The sequence below is a fragment of the Trichechus manatus genome, unplaced genomic scaffold (assembly GCF_000243295.1).
Source record: "Trichechus manatus latirostris isolate Lorelei unplaced genomic scaffold, TriManLat1.0 scaffold00112, whole genome shotgun sequence".
Classification (NCBI taxonomy): Eukaryota; Metazoa; Chordata; class Mammalia; order Sirenia; family Trichechidae; genus Trichechus; species Trichechus manatus.
In genome coordinates, this window is record NW_004444048.1 from 5,331,668 (window position 1) to 5,350,068 (window position 18,401).

The 18,401-nt window shown below is 43.4% G+C and overlaps 1 protein-coding gene across 1 annotated transcript in view; it reads left to right on the forward strand.

Moving 5' to 3' along the window:
• The first annotated feature begins 6,707 nt into the window (after positions 1-6,707).
• BMAL2 (basic helix-loop-helix ARNT like 2) overlaps positions 6,708-18,401 on the forward strand; it is an 88,001-nt gene continuing 76,307 nt past the window's right edge. The window contains exon 1 of the mRNA XM_023738101.1: positions 6,708-6,924. Within this exon, the coding sequence (XP_023593869.1) occupies positions 6,708-6,924 (217 nt within the window). The remainder of the gene's footprint in view (positions 6,925-18,401) is intronic.

Consider the following 18,401-nt stretch of genomic DNA (forward strand, 5'->3'; position numbering starts at 1 on the left):
AGAAAAGGCATTTGACAAAGTCCAACACCCATTCCTGATAAAAACTCTCAATAAAATAGGTACAGAAGGGAAATTTCTCAACATAATAAAGGATATCTATGCAAAACAAATAGCCAGTATCGTTCTTAATGGAGAGAGGCCTAAAACATTCCGCTTGAGAACAGGAACAAGACAAGGTTGCCCTATATCACCACTCCTATTTAACATTGTGCTGGAAGTGCTAGCTAGAGCAATAAGGCAAGAAAAAGAAATAAAGGGCATCCAAATTGGTGATGAAGAAGTAAAACTGTCCCTATCTGTGGCTGATATGATACTATACATAGAAACCCAAAAGACTCCATGAGAAAACTACTGGAACTAATAGAAAGATTCAGCAGAGTAGCAGGATACATGATAAACATACAAAAATTCGTTGGATTCCTATAAACCAATAAAGAGAACAATGAAAAGGAAATCAGGAAAAAATATACCATTTATAATAGCCCCTAAAAAAATGAAATACTTAGGAATAAATCTAACCAGGGATGTAAAAGACCTATACAAATAAAACTACAAAACACTACTGCAAGAAACCAAAAGAGATTTACATAAATGGAAAAACATACCATGCTCATGGATAGGCAGACTCAACACTCTGAAAATGACAAGTCTACCCAAAGCAGTTTACAAATACAATGCAATCCTGATCCAAAGACCAACAACATTCTTTAAAGAGATGGAAAAGCTAATCATTAACTTTACATGGAAAGGGAACAAGCCCCAGATAAGTAAAGCACTATTGAAGAATAAAGTAGGAGGACTTGCACTACCTGACCTCAGAACCTACTATACAGCTACGGTAGTTAAAACAGCTTGGTACTTGTACGACAGATAAATTGACCAATGGAACGGAATTGAGAACCCAGAAGTAAATCCATCCACCTACAGTCACTTGATCTTTGACAAGGGCCCAAAGTCCATCAAATGTGGAACAGACAGTCTGTGTAACAAATGGTGCTGGGAGAACTTGATGTCCATCTGCAAAAAAATGAAAGAGGACTCATACCTCACACCATATACAAAGACTAATGCAAAATGGATCAAAGACCTAAATATAAAGCCAAAAAATAAAGTTCATAGAATAAAAACATCAATGCTAGAGGCCCTAATACATGGCATTAACAGGATACAAACCCTAACCAACAACACACAAACTGCAGAAAATAAGCTAGATAACTGGGATCTTCTAAAAATTAAACAATTACGCTTATCAAAAGACTTCACCAAAAGATTAAAAAAGAGAACCTACAGACTGGGAATAAATTTTTGGCCATTACAAATCAGACCAAGTTCTAATCTCTAAAACCTACAGGAAAATCCAACACCTCTAACAACAAAAAGGCAAATGCTCCAATTAAAAAATGGGCAAAGGAAATGAACAGACACTTCACCAAAGAAGATGTTCAAGCTGCCAACAGACACATAAGGAAATGCTCACGATTACTAGCCTTTAAAGAAATGCAAATCAAAACCTCAGTGAGATACTATCTCACCCTGGCATTACTGGCACGAAATTAAAAAAAACAGAAAATAACAAATGTTGGAGAGGCTGCAGAGAGATTGGAACTCCTATGCACTGCTACTGGGAATGCAAAAGGATACAACCATTTTGGAAAACGATATGGCGCTTCTTTAGAAAGCCAGAAATGGAACTACCATGTGATCCAACAATCCCACTCCTAGGACTATATCCTAGAGAAATAAGAGCTGTCACATGAATAGACATATGCACGCCCATGTTCATTGCAGCATTGTTCACAATAGCAAAAAGATGGAAACAACCTAGATGCCCATCAACAGATAAATGGATAAACAAACTATGGTACATACACATAATGGAGTATTACACAACGATAAAGAACAATGATGACTCCATGAAGCATCTCATAACATGGATGCAACTGGAGGGCATTATGCTGAGTGAAATATGTCAATCACAAAAGGACAAATATTGTATGAGACCACTACTGTAAAAACTCACAAAAATGTTTACACACAAAAGAAACAATCTTTGATGGTTATGAGGGAGGGGGAGGGCGGGGTAGGGAAACACTAAATAGATAAGTGGTAAATTTGGTGAAGGATAAGACAGTACACAATACTAGGGAAGCCAGACAACTTGTACAAGGAAAGGTCATGGAAACTCCATAGACACATCCAAACTCCCTGAGGGACCGAATTGCTGGGCTGAGAGCTGTGGGGACCATAGTCTCCAGGAACATCTAGCTCAATTGGCATAACACAGTTTATAAAGAAAATGTTCTACATTCTACTTGGGAGGGTAGCATCTGGGGTCTTAAAAGCTTGTGAGCAGCCTTCTAAGATACTCCACTGGTCTCACCCCTTCGGGAACAAGGGAGAATGAAGAAAACAAGATATAAGGGAAAGATTAGTCCAAAGGACTAACGGACCACAACTACCATGGCCTTCACCAGACTGAGTCTAGTACAACTAGATGGTGCCCAGCTACCACCACTGACTGCTCTGACCGGGATCACAACAGAGGGTCCAGGACAGAGCTGGAGAAAAATGTAGAACAGAATTCTAACTCAGAAAAAAAGGCCAGACTTACTGGCCTGACAGAGACTGGAGAAACCCTGAGACTATGGCCCCCAGACACCCTTTTAGCTCAGTAATAAAGTCACTCCCAAAGTTCACCATTCAGCCAAAGATTAGACAGCCCATAAAACAAAATGAAGCTAATGGGGCACAACAGTCCAGGGACAAGGACTACAAAGCAGGAGGGGACAGGAAAACTGGTAATAGGCACCCCAAGATCAAGAAGGCATAGTGTTGACATGTCATAGGGTTGTTAACCAATGTCATAAAATATGTGTACTAACTGTTTAATGAGAAACTATTTGTTCTGTAAACCTTCATCTAAAGTACAATAAAAAGATAAAGATATTGTGTGACACTCTTATCTGCGTGTTATCCCATGGGGTATAACTACTCTTTAAAAAAAATCGTGTCTTAGAAAGTAAAGTTCTAGAGCTTAAAGAAAAAATAGCAAATAGGAATTAAACTTCTTTGTATAACATTGCTAAGAATGTGAATTCCAGAACACTTAATTGTGCTCATGGGGAACTTGTACACAGACAAGAGGCCGTCGTTTGACTAGAACAAGAGGATACTGCATGGTTTAAAGTCAAGAAAGGTGTGTGTCAGGGTTGAATCCTTTCAGCACAGTCTTTCAATCTGTATGCTGAGCAAATAATACAAGAAACTGCACTATATGAAGAAGAATGGGGCATAAGGATTGGAGGAAGACTAATTAACAGTCTTCGATATGACACAACCTTGCTTGCTGAAAGTGAAGAGGACTTGAACCACTTATTGATGAAGATCAAAGTCTACAGCCTTCAGTATGGATTATACCTCAACATAAAGAAAACAAAAATCCTCACAACTGGACCAATAAGCAACATCATGATAAACGGAGAAAAGTTTGAAGTTGTCAAGGATTTCATTTTACTTGGATCTACAATCAACCCCCATGGAAGCAGTAGTCAAGAAATCAAGCTATGTATTGTCTTGGGCAAATCTGCTGCAAAAGACCTCTTTAAAGTGTTAAAAAGCAAAGGTGTCACTTTGAGGACTAAGGTACACCTGACCCAAGCCGTGGTATTTTCAATCGCCTCATACGCATGTGAAAGCTGGACAATGAATAAGGAAAACCAAAGAATTGATGCCTTGGAATTATGATGTTGGCAAAGAATATTGAATATACCATGGACTGCCAGAAGAATGAATAAATCTGTCTTGGAAGAAGTACAGCCAGAATGCTCCTTAGAAGTGAGGATGGCGAGACTTCGTCTCATGTACTTTGGGCATGTTATCAGGAGGGACCAGTCCCTGGAGAAGGACATCATACTTGGTAAAGTAGAGGATCAGTGAAAAAGAGAAAGACCTTCAAGGAGATGGATTGTCACAGTGGCTGCAACAATGGGCTCAAAGTAGCAACGACTGCGAAGATGGCGCAGGACTAGGCAGTGTTTCGTTCTGTTGCACGTAAGATCACTATGCATCGGAAATGACTCTAAGAACAGCACCTAACAACAACAATAGGATTTAAACCTGAACCAAGAAGGGAACACATATTCAACATTCAACAATGCCAACCAGCTTTCCCTATGCACTCCACTTCCTGCTATCATATTTTAGGCTCTGGATTCTTCCTCTCTGTTTTCAGGCTTTTGCTAGAAGTGAATCATCATTTCTGAGAAATGAGGGCTTCAGTGATTCATAGGCAAGTTTATTGGACACTACGGTGTGAACTTCTAAGAAGGAGATCTTGCCTTTACCATCTATTAACTGATCCTCTGTTTCCCTACTGATATAACAGGAATTGTAAGTATTTAACACACCTCACAAAGAAGTGCTGGTGGTACAGTGGGTAATCCCTTGGCTGCTAAGCGAAAGGTGGGCAGTTCAAACCTACCTTGGGAGAAAGAGGTGGCATTCTGCTTCCATAAAGATGACAGCCTTGGAAACCCTATGGAGCAGTTCTCCCCTGTTCTATAGAGTTGCTATGAGTCAGAATTGACTCGATGGTAATGGGTTTTGTTTTGGTTTTTTTTTTTCTTAATGCACCTCACAGAGGTTGTTTTGAGGTTCACACGAGAAGTGTGTTGTAAGCAAACATGCTTTATAAAATAGTAAGGTACACTTTAACCAGGGTCCTAGCAGTTCTGCTTCCCCATTAAGGTGGCGTTTAACCCATGCTGAAGTCTAGGAGATGCCCTCTTCTTCGTGGCAGTGGGAGAGAGGGCACCTCAGTGTGTACCCCCTTGTCAGGAAAGCCATGATTTGATCCATTCAGGGAGACCCTGCCAGATTTGAAGACTATCTACTAGGCCTTGTGTGATGTACTCTTTCTGAGCTGCCAGCAGAAGGTGGTGTTGGTAGAATTTGGGGTAGAAGGTAGAGTTCTAAACAAAACTATGATCCAGATGTTTCAAGAATGATTTTGATTAGTGACATGTCTTGGTGTGGGTGGGTTTTGGCAGAACAGTTCTCCTTAACACCTCATTCCACTAAAGTCCCAGTCCCCACTTAATACTGCAACAGTTTTCTCCGATAATGCCTTCTTCCGGCTGGGAAAACACTCACAACCCCCTTGCCCAGGCTGGGCCCTAAGTAATACTCAGGATACATAAGCAGCTAGTTACGATGCTGTAAGAGTCCCAGTGGGAAAATTAAGGAGCCGTGGTCGAATAGTGAGTGGTTAAGCACTGGACTGCTAACTGAAAGGTGAACGGTTAGAACCCATCAGCCACAGGCTGCTCAGCGGGAGAAAGATGTGACAGTCTGCTTAGGTATAAAGATTTACAGCCTTGAAGACCTTTGGGGGCAGTTCTACTCTGCCCTTACAGGGTCGCTGTGAATCGGAATCCACTCGATGGCAGTGAGTTTGGTTTTAGGTGGTAGGAAAATTATCGGATTTAGGCTATTTAATGCAAAACTTTAGTGTTTTTCTCTGCTGTTCCTTTCCTCCGCTACCTCCGCTAGGCAAAGTGTAATCAAGGAAACCAGTCCAGGAACCAGTAAGAGGGAGAGAATCAGCATATTGTAGAAACATCGTAATCGGATGTAGGGCTGTCAGTGAACCCCGACGGAGTTGCCTCTGGATTTACCCAACCGTTCTAGGAGCCAGCACCCTATCTCTGCAGCTAAGCCCTTCCTTAAACAGAAAAAAGAAGCCCGCATCACTAGCAGCCAGAGAAGACCCTTTCCCAGCACCCCGCTGCCCTCACCACTCAATGATCTTCATTAAGTCCTTTACTTTCCTCCAAGAGTCTACGAATCCAACCTTCGCTAAGCTGGTCTCTAGAAAGGCTCAAGGTGCTACCCAGCGGGTCTTTCTGCGCTTAGCCTCTCGCCCGAGGGGCCATCGGGGCCGTGCCCGCCGTGACTCCGCCCTGCGCCCCGGCCCCTTTCTGCGGCCCCGGAGCTCCGCGGCGCCCAGACTCGGCGGGCCGGCGAGCTGGCAAGCCTAGCCCGCATGCTCAGTAGCCACGGCAGCCCGGGTGGCGAGTCGGCGCTGGCTGCGCGCCCAGAGGCTGCGGTGGCGGCCGCTTTGGCACCGGGCTCACACCCGCGGGTGCCCGAGTCCCAGTTCCGCGGCCGCCGCCCGGGCCTGGACGGGGCGGGGCGACCCCAGGGCTCCTCCATGCTGCCAGCCCCGGGGCTGCGGAGCCGGCCGAGTAGCTCTTGCGATGGCGGCGGAAGAGGAGGCTGCGGCGGGAGGTGAGGTTGCGGGCGACTGACAGGTGGAGGCGGCTCCATGTGGGGGCGCGGCACTTAACGCGCGTGGGGCACGGAGCCCGGGGAGGCCCCGGCACCGGCCCTGGCTGAGGGGTTAGGGGCTGGGCGGCGACCCAGGTCTGCCCACTTTGCCGGGGGAAGGGCCCGAGCCCGTCCCCCCGGACCCCGCGGGAACGCTGGGCCTGGGGACAGGCATCACCTCCGATTGGCTTTGGGACCGAGGCCGTCCCTTAGGGCACAGGTGCGTCTTGGCTCCCCACGCGTCCTCCGAGCGAACGAGTCGTGGGGACTGGAGCCCCGGATCGCCGGGTCTCAGAGTCACTCGCAGCCCGTGTGGGTCGTCTTGGCCCCGGGCTGGACGTTTTAGCGAAGCTGAGCTGGCGAGAGACCATCCACCTGCGATGGCGAGCAGCCTCCCCCTGTCGACCACTGGGCGCCCACCTGGGTGTGTGCAGTTCTTTTCTCGCGGGGTTTGTTGCGGGGACTTCTTAGATCTCTTCTTCCCTCGTTTCTATAAACCAGTTGTCATCAACCATCGAAGGAGCTGCGAGCCCGTACCCTCTGAAGAGTCTCTGAACTGGAAATACTCGCTTCAAAAACTGGGAATGGGGTGGAGAGGCGGGTAGGTGAGCGCGGTGGGTCCAGCAAGCCCTCTGGAAGCGAGAGGCAGCTCTGGTCTTGTACAGTGTCAGTGGAGTTTTTATTTTATTTTATGTTTTTGAGGAGTTTCGGTGAATCAAGTCGGAAGCTTTGAATTGTTTTCCCTTTCCGTGTAGTACTCACCGGCAAAATTCTGTGTACTGACGGCTATGCGGCTGTTGTTGTTAGCCGTTCTCTAGTCGCCCCAGCTTATGGTAACTCCAGGTGTTACAGAGTAGGGGTGCCACATAGGGCTTTCTTGGCTGTAGTCTTTACGGAAGCAGTTCACCAGGCCTTTCTTTTGCAGAGCCCTCTGGGTGGGTTCAAAAGCCGGCCTTTACGTTAAGCAGCTGTTTGTGCACCCAGGCTCTTACTCTGGGACTACTACTCTACATTTTTTTCCAGCCCCGTCCCGGACCCTCTATTGTGATCCCTGTCAGAGCAGTCAGTGGTAGCCGGGCACCATCTAGTTGTACTGGACTCAGTTTGGTGGAGGCCTACTACTCAGAATTTTTTGATGATTATAAAATAACTGTTGTTTAAGGCAAATGGGAGGCAGGAGAAAAAAACAAAAAACACAGAATTAACTAAAGGAAGACTAAACCAAAAAAACCAAAACCCTTGCCCTCGAGTGAGTTTCCACTCATAGTGACCCCATAGGGCAGAGTAGAACTGCCCCTTAGGGTTTCCAAGGAGCAGCTGGTGGATTTGAACTGCTGACCTTTTGGTTAGCAGCTGAACTCTTAACCATTGTGCCACCAGGGCTCCAAAAGGAAGATAGGTAGAAAGTTGATATAGCAGTTGATTAAATCTCCACCTTCCTTTTGAAATATAGTGATATATTTTTAGATTCTTCTCTGAAATACAACAATGAGAAGAGGTGGCTTTCAAAATTCTAGTACTATCGTGGGAATTTGGGTCCTGGGGAGATTTCTAAAATTCCATCATTTAAATATTTGTAATCTTTCTGATGAAATAAAGACTTGTGTAAACCCTTTGCTGAAAAGAGAAGGCAGTATGAACAGGGTTAAGCTCAGACACCCTGTCCTCTGTTCTGGGTTGTGACTGAGCTCTGCCATTTATTCACTGTTCACAGTCTCTTAGCTTTATGTTCCTCATCCATAAAACGGAGATAATTAGAATACCTCTGCTAGGATTTTTAGGATTAAATGAGATAAAAATGCATGTAAATACATATTAAGTACTTAATCCGGTACTTGGTAAATAGTAAGTGCTCCATAAATATTAGCTTAATAATTATAGTTACTAATTTACAGCTCTAGTTTACTTTGTGAAATTAACATGAGGCCTGTCTGTCCATTAAGAAAGTATTATGGGTTAAAATACGAGTTAAAATGGGTCAAATTGAAAGAATATGGGAATTTTCTGGGGAAAAAAGTGAAAATGCACCTACTAATACAAAGAATGGCTTTCACCCAATAAGTCTAATGGATTGATGACAAGTTTTTGGGTAAATGGTTTATTGCTATTTAACTGAATATCAAATATGAAGTTGGAAATGATCAAGAGGATCAATCCTTCTTAGTTAAAAACACAGTTTCAGTGGGGGCTGGGAGGGCCAGTGTTATTTGAGGATTACTATTGCTACATGTTTCATAAGTGATACCTTTGTTAGTCTCACAACTCTCAAATGTAAGTGGTATTATCTCCGTTTTACAGATGGAAAAACTGAGGCTGGCCTACAGTCCCACAGCCAGAAAGTGACAAAGCAGGAGTTGAAATTTGTGGTTGCAGCAAAGGCTGCTTTTCTTTATTCCCCATTTCACATGTGCGCTCGTTTCTAGGCACCTCTTTCTCTGACTAAGGAGGGTGAAAAAATATTGTTGTGACTAGTCCGTGTCACCCCTTTCTTCCCCTCCCCAGGAAGAATAGGTCTCTGTGTCAGAATCTAGGGCTGTGTTTTCCTTACACAAAATCCATGAAGATTCTTTTTTCCTAGTAGCTTGACACTAGAGCGCTTGTGATAAAATAAAAATTTAAAACTGGTGGTGGAGGGAAAAAAAAAATTTGGTTTATACTGCTTCTGTAAAAAACTTCAGAACGGGTTTTTAAGATTGTCATCAAAATTAGCTGGTGCCAAATATAATTGCCTGTTCACTTATGTTTTTTGACAGGCTTATGGTAAACACCAAAATTAAGCATGCTGCCAGGTGACTGGGCGAACGTTCTCTTGGTGAATGATTCCACAGTGCTTGCAGTGAGGGAGAGCAGTCTTGGGGAAGCAGAGCATTTCCAGGACTAACTGCCAGGGATGGTCTTGAATCTAGGCATTTCTCACAGTCCCCTTTCTTCCCACACCATGTTTTCACCTGTGATGTTATCAGTCCCAATCGTTCAAGGTGTATTTCTGCAATTACAGTGGCTTAAATTGATTTTTCATGACTCAGAAATCAAAAGTCATGTCCTAGTCAGCTTTGCATATACTTGTGTTCCTGGCCTGGACCCTTAGACAAAGTTCAGCCTGACAATGTATTGCTCAAGATAAACCCCAAAACCAGTTGAAACCAGCTGATGTCGAGTTGATTCCGACTCATGGAGACCCTATGTGTATCAGAGTAGAACTGTGTTCCAGAGGATTTTTAATGGTTGATTTTTCAGAAGTACACTGCCAAGTCTTCCTTCTGAGGCATCTCTGGGTGGACTCGAACCTCTAACCTTTGGGTTAGCAGCTAAGTGTGTTACTCATTTGCACCACCTAGGGACTTCTCAAGATAAACCAAACTCACTGTGGAGTTGATTCTGATTCATAGCGACTCTATTGGACAGAGCAGAACTGCCCCTTGGGGTTTCCAAGGCTGTAATCTTACAGAAGCAGACTGACATCTTTCTCCCGCAGCGGCAGAGTGGCTGGTGGGTTCAAACAGCCCACCTTTTGGTTAGCAGCTGAGCGCTTAACCACTGCACGACCAGGGCTCCTTCCCAAGATAAACCAGGATGGGCTTATTACTTTAGAGAGAAAAAGGAGAGCTAGTGAAATGGGGGAGGGGGACAAAGAAGGTGAGGAGAGGTGGAGAAGAGAGGAGGAGAGAGTAAAGGAGGAAGCAAGAAGAAGGAAAAACTGTGAAGGAAGGAGATGGGGAGGAAGAGGGGAAGAGGGAGGGGAGGAAAGGGGAAAAGACAGAGGCGGAAGAGATGAGGGAGAGAGAGCTGGAGCTGGAGGAGCAGGGTGGAAGGAAAATGAGAGGGGGAAAGAAAAGAACAATAAGAAGAGTGAGTGGGAAGAAGAGGGATTGAGGAGGGGATGGAGGTGACAAGAGAAGGGATGGAGAGAAGGCAAGGACTGCCTCGCCATCCTGACTCTAGGGGAAAAAATAATAATTTAATGTTTAAAATATGTATTGAAAGTAAATACAGTGATTGCAGTTGCTTTCTTCCTTGTGGAAAGACTTCTTGGTTCTCAAAAGCACCATCTCTTTATGTGCTATGATCACTGATTATAGCATCCTTTTGAAATCTCTCCCTTTACATGATGTTCAGGAAATCATAAATAAGGTAATAACCCTTAATTCTAGTAGCCCTGATTTCAGTTGTCCCAGTTAGTTAAAGACCTCCAGTCTTCCACTGTGACAGCTGAGTTACTCAGGTGCTTGGGATCTGGGTTATTAGCCAGCATCAGCACCATCATCAGCATTATCAGGGACTTGGTATGAGCCAGGTGCCCTATTGGAGGCAAGTGTACCTTAGACATCAGCCTGTTCTGTGAGACAGTGATTTCCTGTCCTGGTGTTTGTAAGTCTGCTAACTAGAGTGACTTGCCTAGTGCTAAAATCCTGGCCTTTTCTACCCCCCTACTTGGCCCAGTGATAGGAGGCTGTGGGAACCAAGAAGAGCCTACAATGTAAACTCCTGTTGGGACTGGGACCACAGGTGGGATATGTTCTCTGTAGCATGTGGTATTTCTAGGTATTTACTGATAATTTAAGGAACATTTTTGCTATGCATGCCCCCTGCTCTGTTTTCTTCTCTTACCTGGGTGCTGTCACACTTATTGTCCCTGATACATACTACTTACATTATGTCACTTTAGCTTATAATAGCTCGTTTACGCACCCAATTTTTAAGCCTACTTAAGATATTTTTAAACTTACTTAAAATATTTAAATCAGCCCAGTTATATAATATTAAAATCAAAAGGATAGCATATTAATTCTCATCTGAAAAGGCTTCGATGTTGGTTGGCGTGATGGAAAATTTGACATTTATCCAAGTAAATTATTGGTATTTAGTTTCTCTACTCTCCAATTTTATGGTTTCAGTCTCCAGGTAGTATCTTTCCGGAGGATAAAAACAAAGAAGGCTGAAGGAAAAGGAAATGTAGACAGAATCATTTCATCATTCTATTTTTGCACTCAACATGGTCTGGATTAGAGAGTTCAGGGTCAAGATTATTGCTGTAAAATAATAATTTCCAAGACTTTAAAAATATTTTACTTACAATATTTCATGTCTTTTTGAGGTAGATAACAAATACTCTTTACCATATGTCCCTAGCATATTGCAGGGAAAACGAAGACTCATCCACCAACCTTCTCTTCCAAAATACCTCCACTTCATCCTCTGATATGTCCTACACTCGGTTATATGAGGGGATCTGCCTTTCCCGAGCATGACTGACACTTTCCCACCTCCAGGCCATTGCTCACACTGTTGGCTGTTCCTGGGATGCCCTTGCCCTCCCTTCAGACCACCCTATAGAAGTTGTCATTTCTTTTGTATCTGCCTGTGGAGGAGGAGGTCTGGTGTAGGAAAATCAGCATGAGCTTTGGAACCAGCAGTTCCAGATGTGATAGCCAGCTTCATTACTTACCAGCTATGTGACCTTGTCCAAGTTGCTTCTCAGAGCCCCAGTTTCCTTATCTCTAAAAGGAAAAATGGGAGTAAAAAATACATAACCTGTAGGGTGGTTGTGGGGATTAAATGTGATAAGGATTACAAACTGTTTAGTGCAATCTGGCCATCAACAAATGATTTTTCCTCTTCTTCCAGAGGCCCCCTTAAATTGAAATGATTCTTCCCTTCTCTTTTCAGATTGTAGGTTTTTGCGTGTCTATATAATACTTGTCCTTGTTTGCCACAAGTTATTTATGTAGGTTTCTTAGCTCCACCCTTAGGCTGCACATTACTAGGAGGGCAGGGTTGGTTCTTATTCATCTTTGCAATTTCTGGTTCCTTGTCCTTAGTAAAGCTTTGTTGATTTGTTTGATGATTTGAATGATGATTTGTTTGAAGTTCTGATGGATTTGGTTCATTTTTAAAGCATCCATTAAATATAGAACTTACTGCTGTGTCAGGCAAACAGAGATGGAGTGATGAATAAAACAAGAGAAGGGGTGAAAGAGCTCATACAATTTATTAAGCTAAGTGAGACATGTAGCCAAAATATTTGGAATGCAAGATAGAACATGGTAAATATATAGGTTAACTGCTAGGAGTTAGCCTCCTTTCCCAAAGTTGGGAGAAATTTTATCTGATTCATCAGGGAGGGAATGCACAGAAGGCTTTCACAGAAGGTGCCAGTTTTAGTGTTGGATAGAGAACTCTTGGATGGGCAGAGAAGAGGATCTTCAAGGAGAAGGAATAGACATGGAAATGGAAACTCACGAGGTATGTGCTTGGAGGACCTAACACTAGAATTCTTTGGCTTTGGATAGGTAAACTGAAAAAGGAAGACTCGGGCCACTCAGTTGCATTGTTGGTGTTGTAAAGGGCTTTTGCTCCAGGACTGTGGTGCAGCATAGACAGTTTACGATGAAAGCCTGTCTGACAGGAGGTATCTTCCTGCACTCCAAAGAAAAGATACATGCTCTGCTTTTTGGTTCTTGGTCTGCAACAGCATTTTCATATCACCTGGAAAGGCTAATTGTGGCATATTTCTGTCCTGGTTCCTGCCAGTTGGTTGACTGTCAGATCTTGGCCTTCACTCCAAGTCCATCTGGGCTTCTTTCTCTCTTTCATCTTCTTTTCTCCCCTAAAAAAGCAGCTGCTTATGTCTTTAAATCCATTTCATGTTCTTCTGAAAAGCATCACAAGTATTATTTCATTTATTCCCATTAACAGCCTGTTGGGAAGTAGGTGTCTGGATTTCCAAAGTCTCATAAACACAATGACCTGTGTTGGTCCAGTGCCCCCATCATGGATGTCCCCTCCATGTGGGTGTGTGTTCCAGCAGGCTCTCAGAGAAGAGCACGCAAAACCCTGCCCATGGAGCTCAAAACCCTGCCCATGGAGCTCAAAACCCTGCCCATGGAGCTGCTTGGGACAAAACTGAAGAACACTCTCAGACAAATGCTTAATGGAAGTTTGGAAACACAACGGAATCCAGTGCCATCATGTCTGAGCCTGCTCCTAGTATGAAAAGACCATGCCTGGAGTCACCTATGTGTGATAACTTCGGAAGATGTTCATCTTATTTTGATGCAGATACAGAACATAGGATCTCTGGCTTAGAAGTTACTTACTTATAAGCAGACGTGCTATTAAGCCACATCAGTATACCTCTAGATCTTTCTTTCTTAGGAGATTAGAGGGAGAATAAATTGTTATGCCCAAATAGTACCAAAGCCATAGTGCATTTTACAGAAATACAGATTTTAAAAGATAGATCAGTATACAATAGACAGAATTGAAATATATTGAACATTTTCCAGAGTAAGTTCAAATAGATGTCTAAATGAATAAAAAATTGCAGTGATTAATAAGTGTTTTGTCAAAGATCTAGAGAAAAGTTCTGATTGAAATATTGAACATGATATTCAACTCTACATTAATTTCTCTGAACACTTACCAGCAGTAACCTGCTTGGAGAATTGAATTTCCTCTCTGAGTTACGTGGTACCCAAAGGTAGGCTGTGCTTACGCTACCACGCATTCTAGGTAGGCCATCTCTTCTATAATGAATCACCTAGGCAACCATACTGACCCAGAAAAGAGAGACCAAACCCAGTTTTCCATGCTTCATGGTGCTAGTGGCTTCTTTAGGACAATTCTTCTTTCCTTTAGTTTTCAACTTGAGTTCATAAAATGCTAGCACTCTTGGCTTACCAATTTCTTTCAATAATAAATCATATCTAACTCTGGGACACATGGTCATAAGTAAAGCAACCTGATCTTACAGGGACGTTTAAACTTACACCCAAGTATTAGAAGGCACCAACTAGGCACCTAGGGAAAATTCTTTATCAAAAAGTTTAAAAAGAATTTTCTATTAGCTGTTTCTCTAGGGAGAGCATGCAAGTAGCTTTAGATTCTGATCGTCATTGTTACTATGGTGCAGTGCGATTAGTTACTTTTGTTTGTGGCCTTTCTAGCCTTGTAACTCCTACCCAGGTGATTGGGTGGGACTGTGTGATAGAGTAACTGTGGCCTATCAAGGGGATTAGTCAGTTTTGCTTTAAAAGAGAGCCAGTTCCAGAGCAGACAGAGAAGAGCTCATCACTACCAAGGAAGTAGAGACCCAGCAGCAGGAGATGGCGCAATGGGCTTTCCGGCTCAGAGAGAGAGAAGGCTGAGTGCCTTTGGGCAGAGACTGAGGCCCAGGGAGAGGCATGCCTGCAAGCACAGCAGGGAAGAGGCTGTCCTGATGGAAGAACTGTATCCTGAGTGTTCCTGAGCCAGAATTGTAATTGTTACTTCCCTAATAAACCCCGTAATCGTGATTGCAGTCTGTGAGTTCTGTGTAGCCATTGCAATGAATAATCGAACCCAGCAGAAAAGTAGAGACTCCTGTGAGAGGGCCCGTTGGTGTCAGAGTTGGTAAAGACGGTGGAGAGAGGAGGCATGTCTGACCCCCGCCTCATAAGAATCAGCCTTGGGCAGTTAGTCTTGGTTCTCCTCCCGCCTTGTGAAGTTAGAGGTCAGACACTGCCCCCAAGCCGTTTTCACATATAGTATGTTATTCCTATATCGTACTGACATCACACTGGGTTTTATTATTTTAAAATTCACATTGTGTTTCAGTTTGCCTGTTGCAGTGTCAGTGCTTTTGTTTTTAAAAGGCTCTTTCCTCTTCCTGCAGTAACCACCATCCAGAGAAAAGATACACAGATACTTTTATGAAAACTGTTGAATTTCTTTCCCAAAGGTAACCCAAAGGTGTCTCATCTTGATAACACCTTAGATGTCAGGAACTACGCATGTATGTATGTATCGGCTCTGTGAAGAAGTCGGTGTATCTAAGCATGCCTAATATTAACGGTGATAATGGCCTACACCGCAACTTCCTCTTACTCATAATCTGCAAGGACACCATTCTGTTGTGCTGTGTTTTCCCACGTGGGCGTAGATCATCTGAATCTAAATACGTTTTTGTGCCTTTTGGAAAAAGCTGCTGACATTGAAAATGTTGAACCCTGCATTCTTCTTTCGCATGGGGATCAGTCAAGCCCGAACAGGTTAGGGGACTTTTCTGTTTTGATGTGGAACTGAAATTCTGAGGAACTGCTGTATCTTGCTTTTGCCCATCCCTGGATTAGGTTACAATGACAATGAGATATCGGTAGTCATAGTCAGGAAGGCATTCTTCAGTGCTTCTATCACTGTGATTATATTCTGCATTACGTCTAAGGGGTTTCCCATGACTCCGATTTCCTTATAGTTATCTTGGGTGTTCCTACTCCCTTTTGACCCATTTCAAAAGCTTAGCATCTATCTTTCTTACTTCTTGGTTCTGCTAAATAGTTAATACATTTTAAACCTTTACTGATTTATTATGTGCTAGGTATGTTCTGTTGCTTTGCATGGTATAATTCATTGAATCCTCAGCAACTCTGTAAGGTAGGTGCCATTGTTATTCCCACATTTGAGATGAGAAAACTGAGACACAGAGATCTTAAGGACCTTGACCAACGTTAAGGTTGCATAGTAAGTAGAAGAACTAGGATTTGAACCCAGGCAGCCTGTCCTCCAGAGCTTTTAACCTTGCTCTGGATCACATTCGTTTAATGCCTCCTAGACATTTGGAGGAAACCCTGGTGGCGTAGTGGTTAAGAGCTACGACTGCTAACCAAAAGGTTGGCAGTTTGAATCCACCAGGTGCTCCTTGGAAACCCTATGGGGCAGTTCTACTTTGTCCTGTAGGGTTGCTATGAGTTGGAATCGACTCGACGGCAACGGGGCGGGCGGACATTTGGATGGAGCCCTGGTGGCGCAGTGGTTAAGCGTTCGGCTGCTAACCAAAAGGTTGGCAGTTCGAATCCACCAGCTACTCCTTGAAAACCCTATGGGGCAGCTCTATTCTGTCCTGTGGGGTCGCTATGAGTCAGAATTAACTTGATGGCAATGGGTTTGGGTTTTTTTGTTGTTGTTGTTTAGATATTTGGATGTGGTGCTATTTCTGTGAAGCTGTGATGTGTAAAATCGAGTTTACCTTCTGTTGGGGACAGTTTGGAGTACTGGAATACTTATGAGAGAATTTGAGCTCTTTCACTTAACAGTTGTGTGATCTATGGCAAGTATGTCAGTCAAGGTTCAACCAGAGAAGCAGAACCAATAGGAGATACATAGTAAGAGATTTAGTGCACTTACATGATTGTAGGGGCTGGGTAGGCAAGACTGAAATTCACAGGGAAGGCCATCAGGAGTGCAGATTGGAACTCTTTTCAGGCATGGCTGCAGCTCCTGTTCACAAGCAGAGTTTATTGTTCATCAGGAAAGCCTCAGCTCTGCTCTTAAGTCCTTTCAACTGATTAAAACAGAAAAACAAACCCATTGCCATCGAGCTGATTGTGACTAATGGCTACCTCATGTGTTACGGAGTAGAACTGCTCTATAGGGTTTTCTTGGCTGTAGTCTTCACAGAAGCAGTTTGCCAGGCCTTTCTTCCACGGAGCCACTGGGTGGTGGGTCTGAACTGCCAACCTTTTGGTTACCAGCCGATAGCAAACCACTTGGTGCCATCGAGGGACCTGATATGGACTTTTTTTTTTGGTACACACACACATACACACACACACGTATTTTTTTTTTTTGTGCTTTAAGTGAAAGTTTACAATTCAAGTCAGTTTCTCATACAAAAATTTATACACACATTGCTATGTGACCCTGGTTGCTCTCCCTATACTGTGACAGCACACTCCTTCTTTCCACCCCTGATTCCCCATGTCCATTCAACCAGCTCCTGACCCTCTCTGCCTTCCCATCTCATCTCCAGACAGAAGCTGCCCATTTAGTAACATGTATCTACTTGAGCTAAGAAGCACACTCTTCACGAGTATCACTTTATGTCCCATAGTCCAGTCTAATCTTTGTCTGAAGAGTTGGCATCAGGAATGGTTTCAGCTCTGGGCCAAAAGAGAGTCTGGGGGCCATGTCTTCTGGACTCCCTCCAGTCTCAGTCAAACCATTAAGGCTGGTCTTTTTACTAGAGTTTGAGTTCTGCACCCTACTTTTCTCCTGCTCCGTCAAGGACTCTCTGTTGTGAGAGCGGTCATTGGTGGTAGCCAGACACCATCTAGTTCTTCTGGTCTCAAGCTGATGGAGCCTCCTGTTTATGTGGCCTTTCTGTCTCTTGGGCTGATATTTTCCTTGTGTCTTTGGTGTTCTTCATCATCCTTTACTCCAGGTGGGTTGGGACCAATTGATGCATCTTAGATGGCCGCTCACTAGCTTTTAAGACCCCAGATGCCAAAGTAGGATGCAGAACATTTCTTAATAAACTTTGTTATGCCACTTGACTTAGATGTCCCCTGAAACCATGGTCTCCAGACCCCTGCCCCTGCTACTCTGTCCCTCGAAGTGTTTGATTGTATTCAGGAAACTTAGCTTTTGGTTAAGTCCAGTAGTGCTGACTTCCCCTGTAGTATGTGTTGTCCTTCCCTTCACCTAAGATAATTCTTGTCTACTATCTAGTTAGTGAATACCCCTCTCCCTCCCTCCCACCCTTGTAACCATCAAAGAATATTTTCTGTTTAAAGCTTTGCTTGAGTTCTTATAATAGTGGTCTTATACAATATTTGTCCTTTTTTGACTGACTAAATTCACTCAGCATAATGCCTTCCAGATTCCTCCATGTTATGTTTCATGGATTCATCATTGTTCTTTATTGTTGCGCAGTATTCCATTGTGTGGATATACCATAATTTGTTTATCCATTTGTACATTGATGGGCACCTAGGTTGTTTCCATCTTTTTGCTATTGTGAACAGTGCTGCAATGAACATGGGTGTACATATATCTATTCGTGTGATGGCTCTTTTTTCTCTAGGATATATTCCAAGGAGCAGGATAGCTCGATCGAATGTAACATCTATTTCTAGCTTTTTTAAGGACGTGCCAAATCGATTTCCAAAGTGGTTGTACCATTTTACATTCCCACCAAGAGTGTATAAGTGTTCCAGTCTCTCCATAACCTCTCCAGCATTTATTATTTTGTGTTTTTTGGATTAATGCTAGCCTTGTTGGGGTGAGATGATATCTCATTGTAGTTTTGATTTGCATTT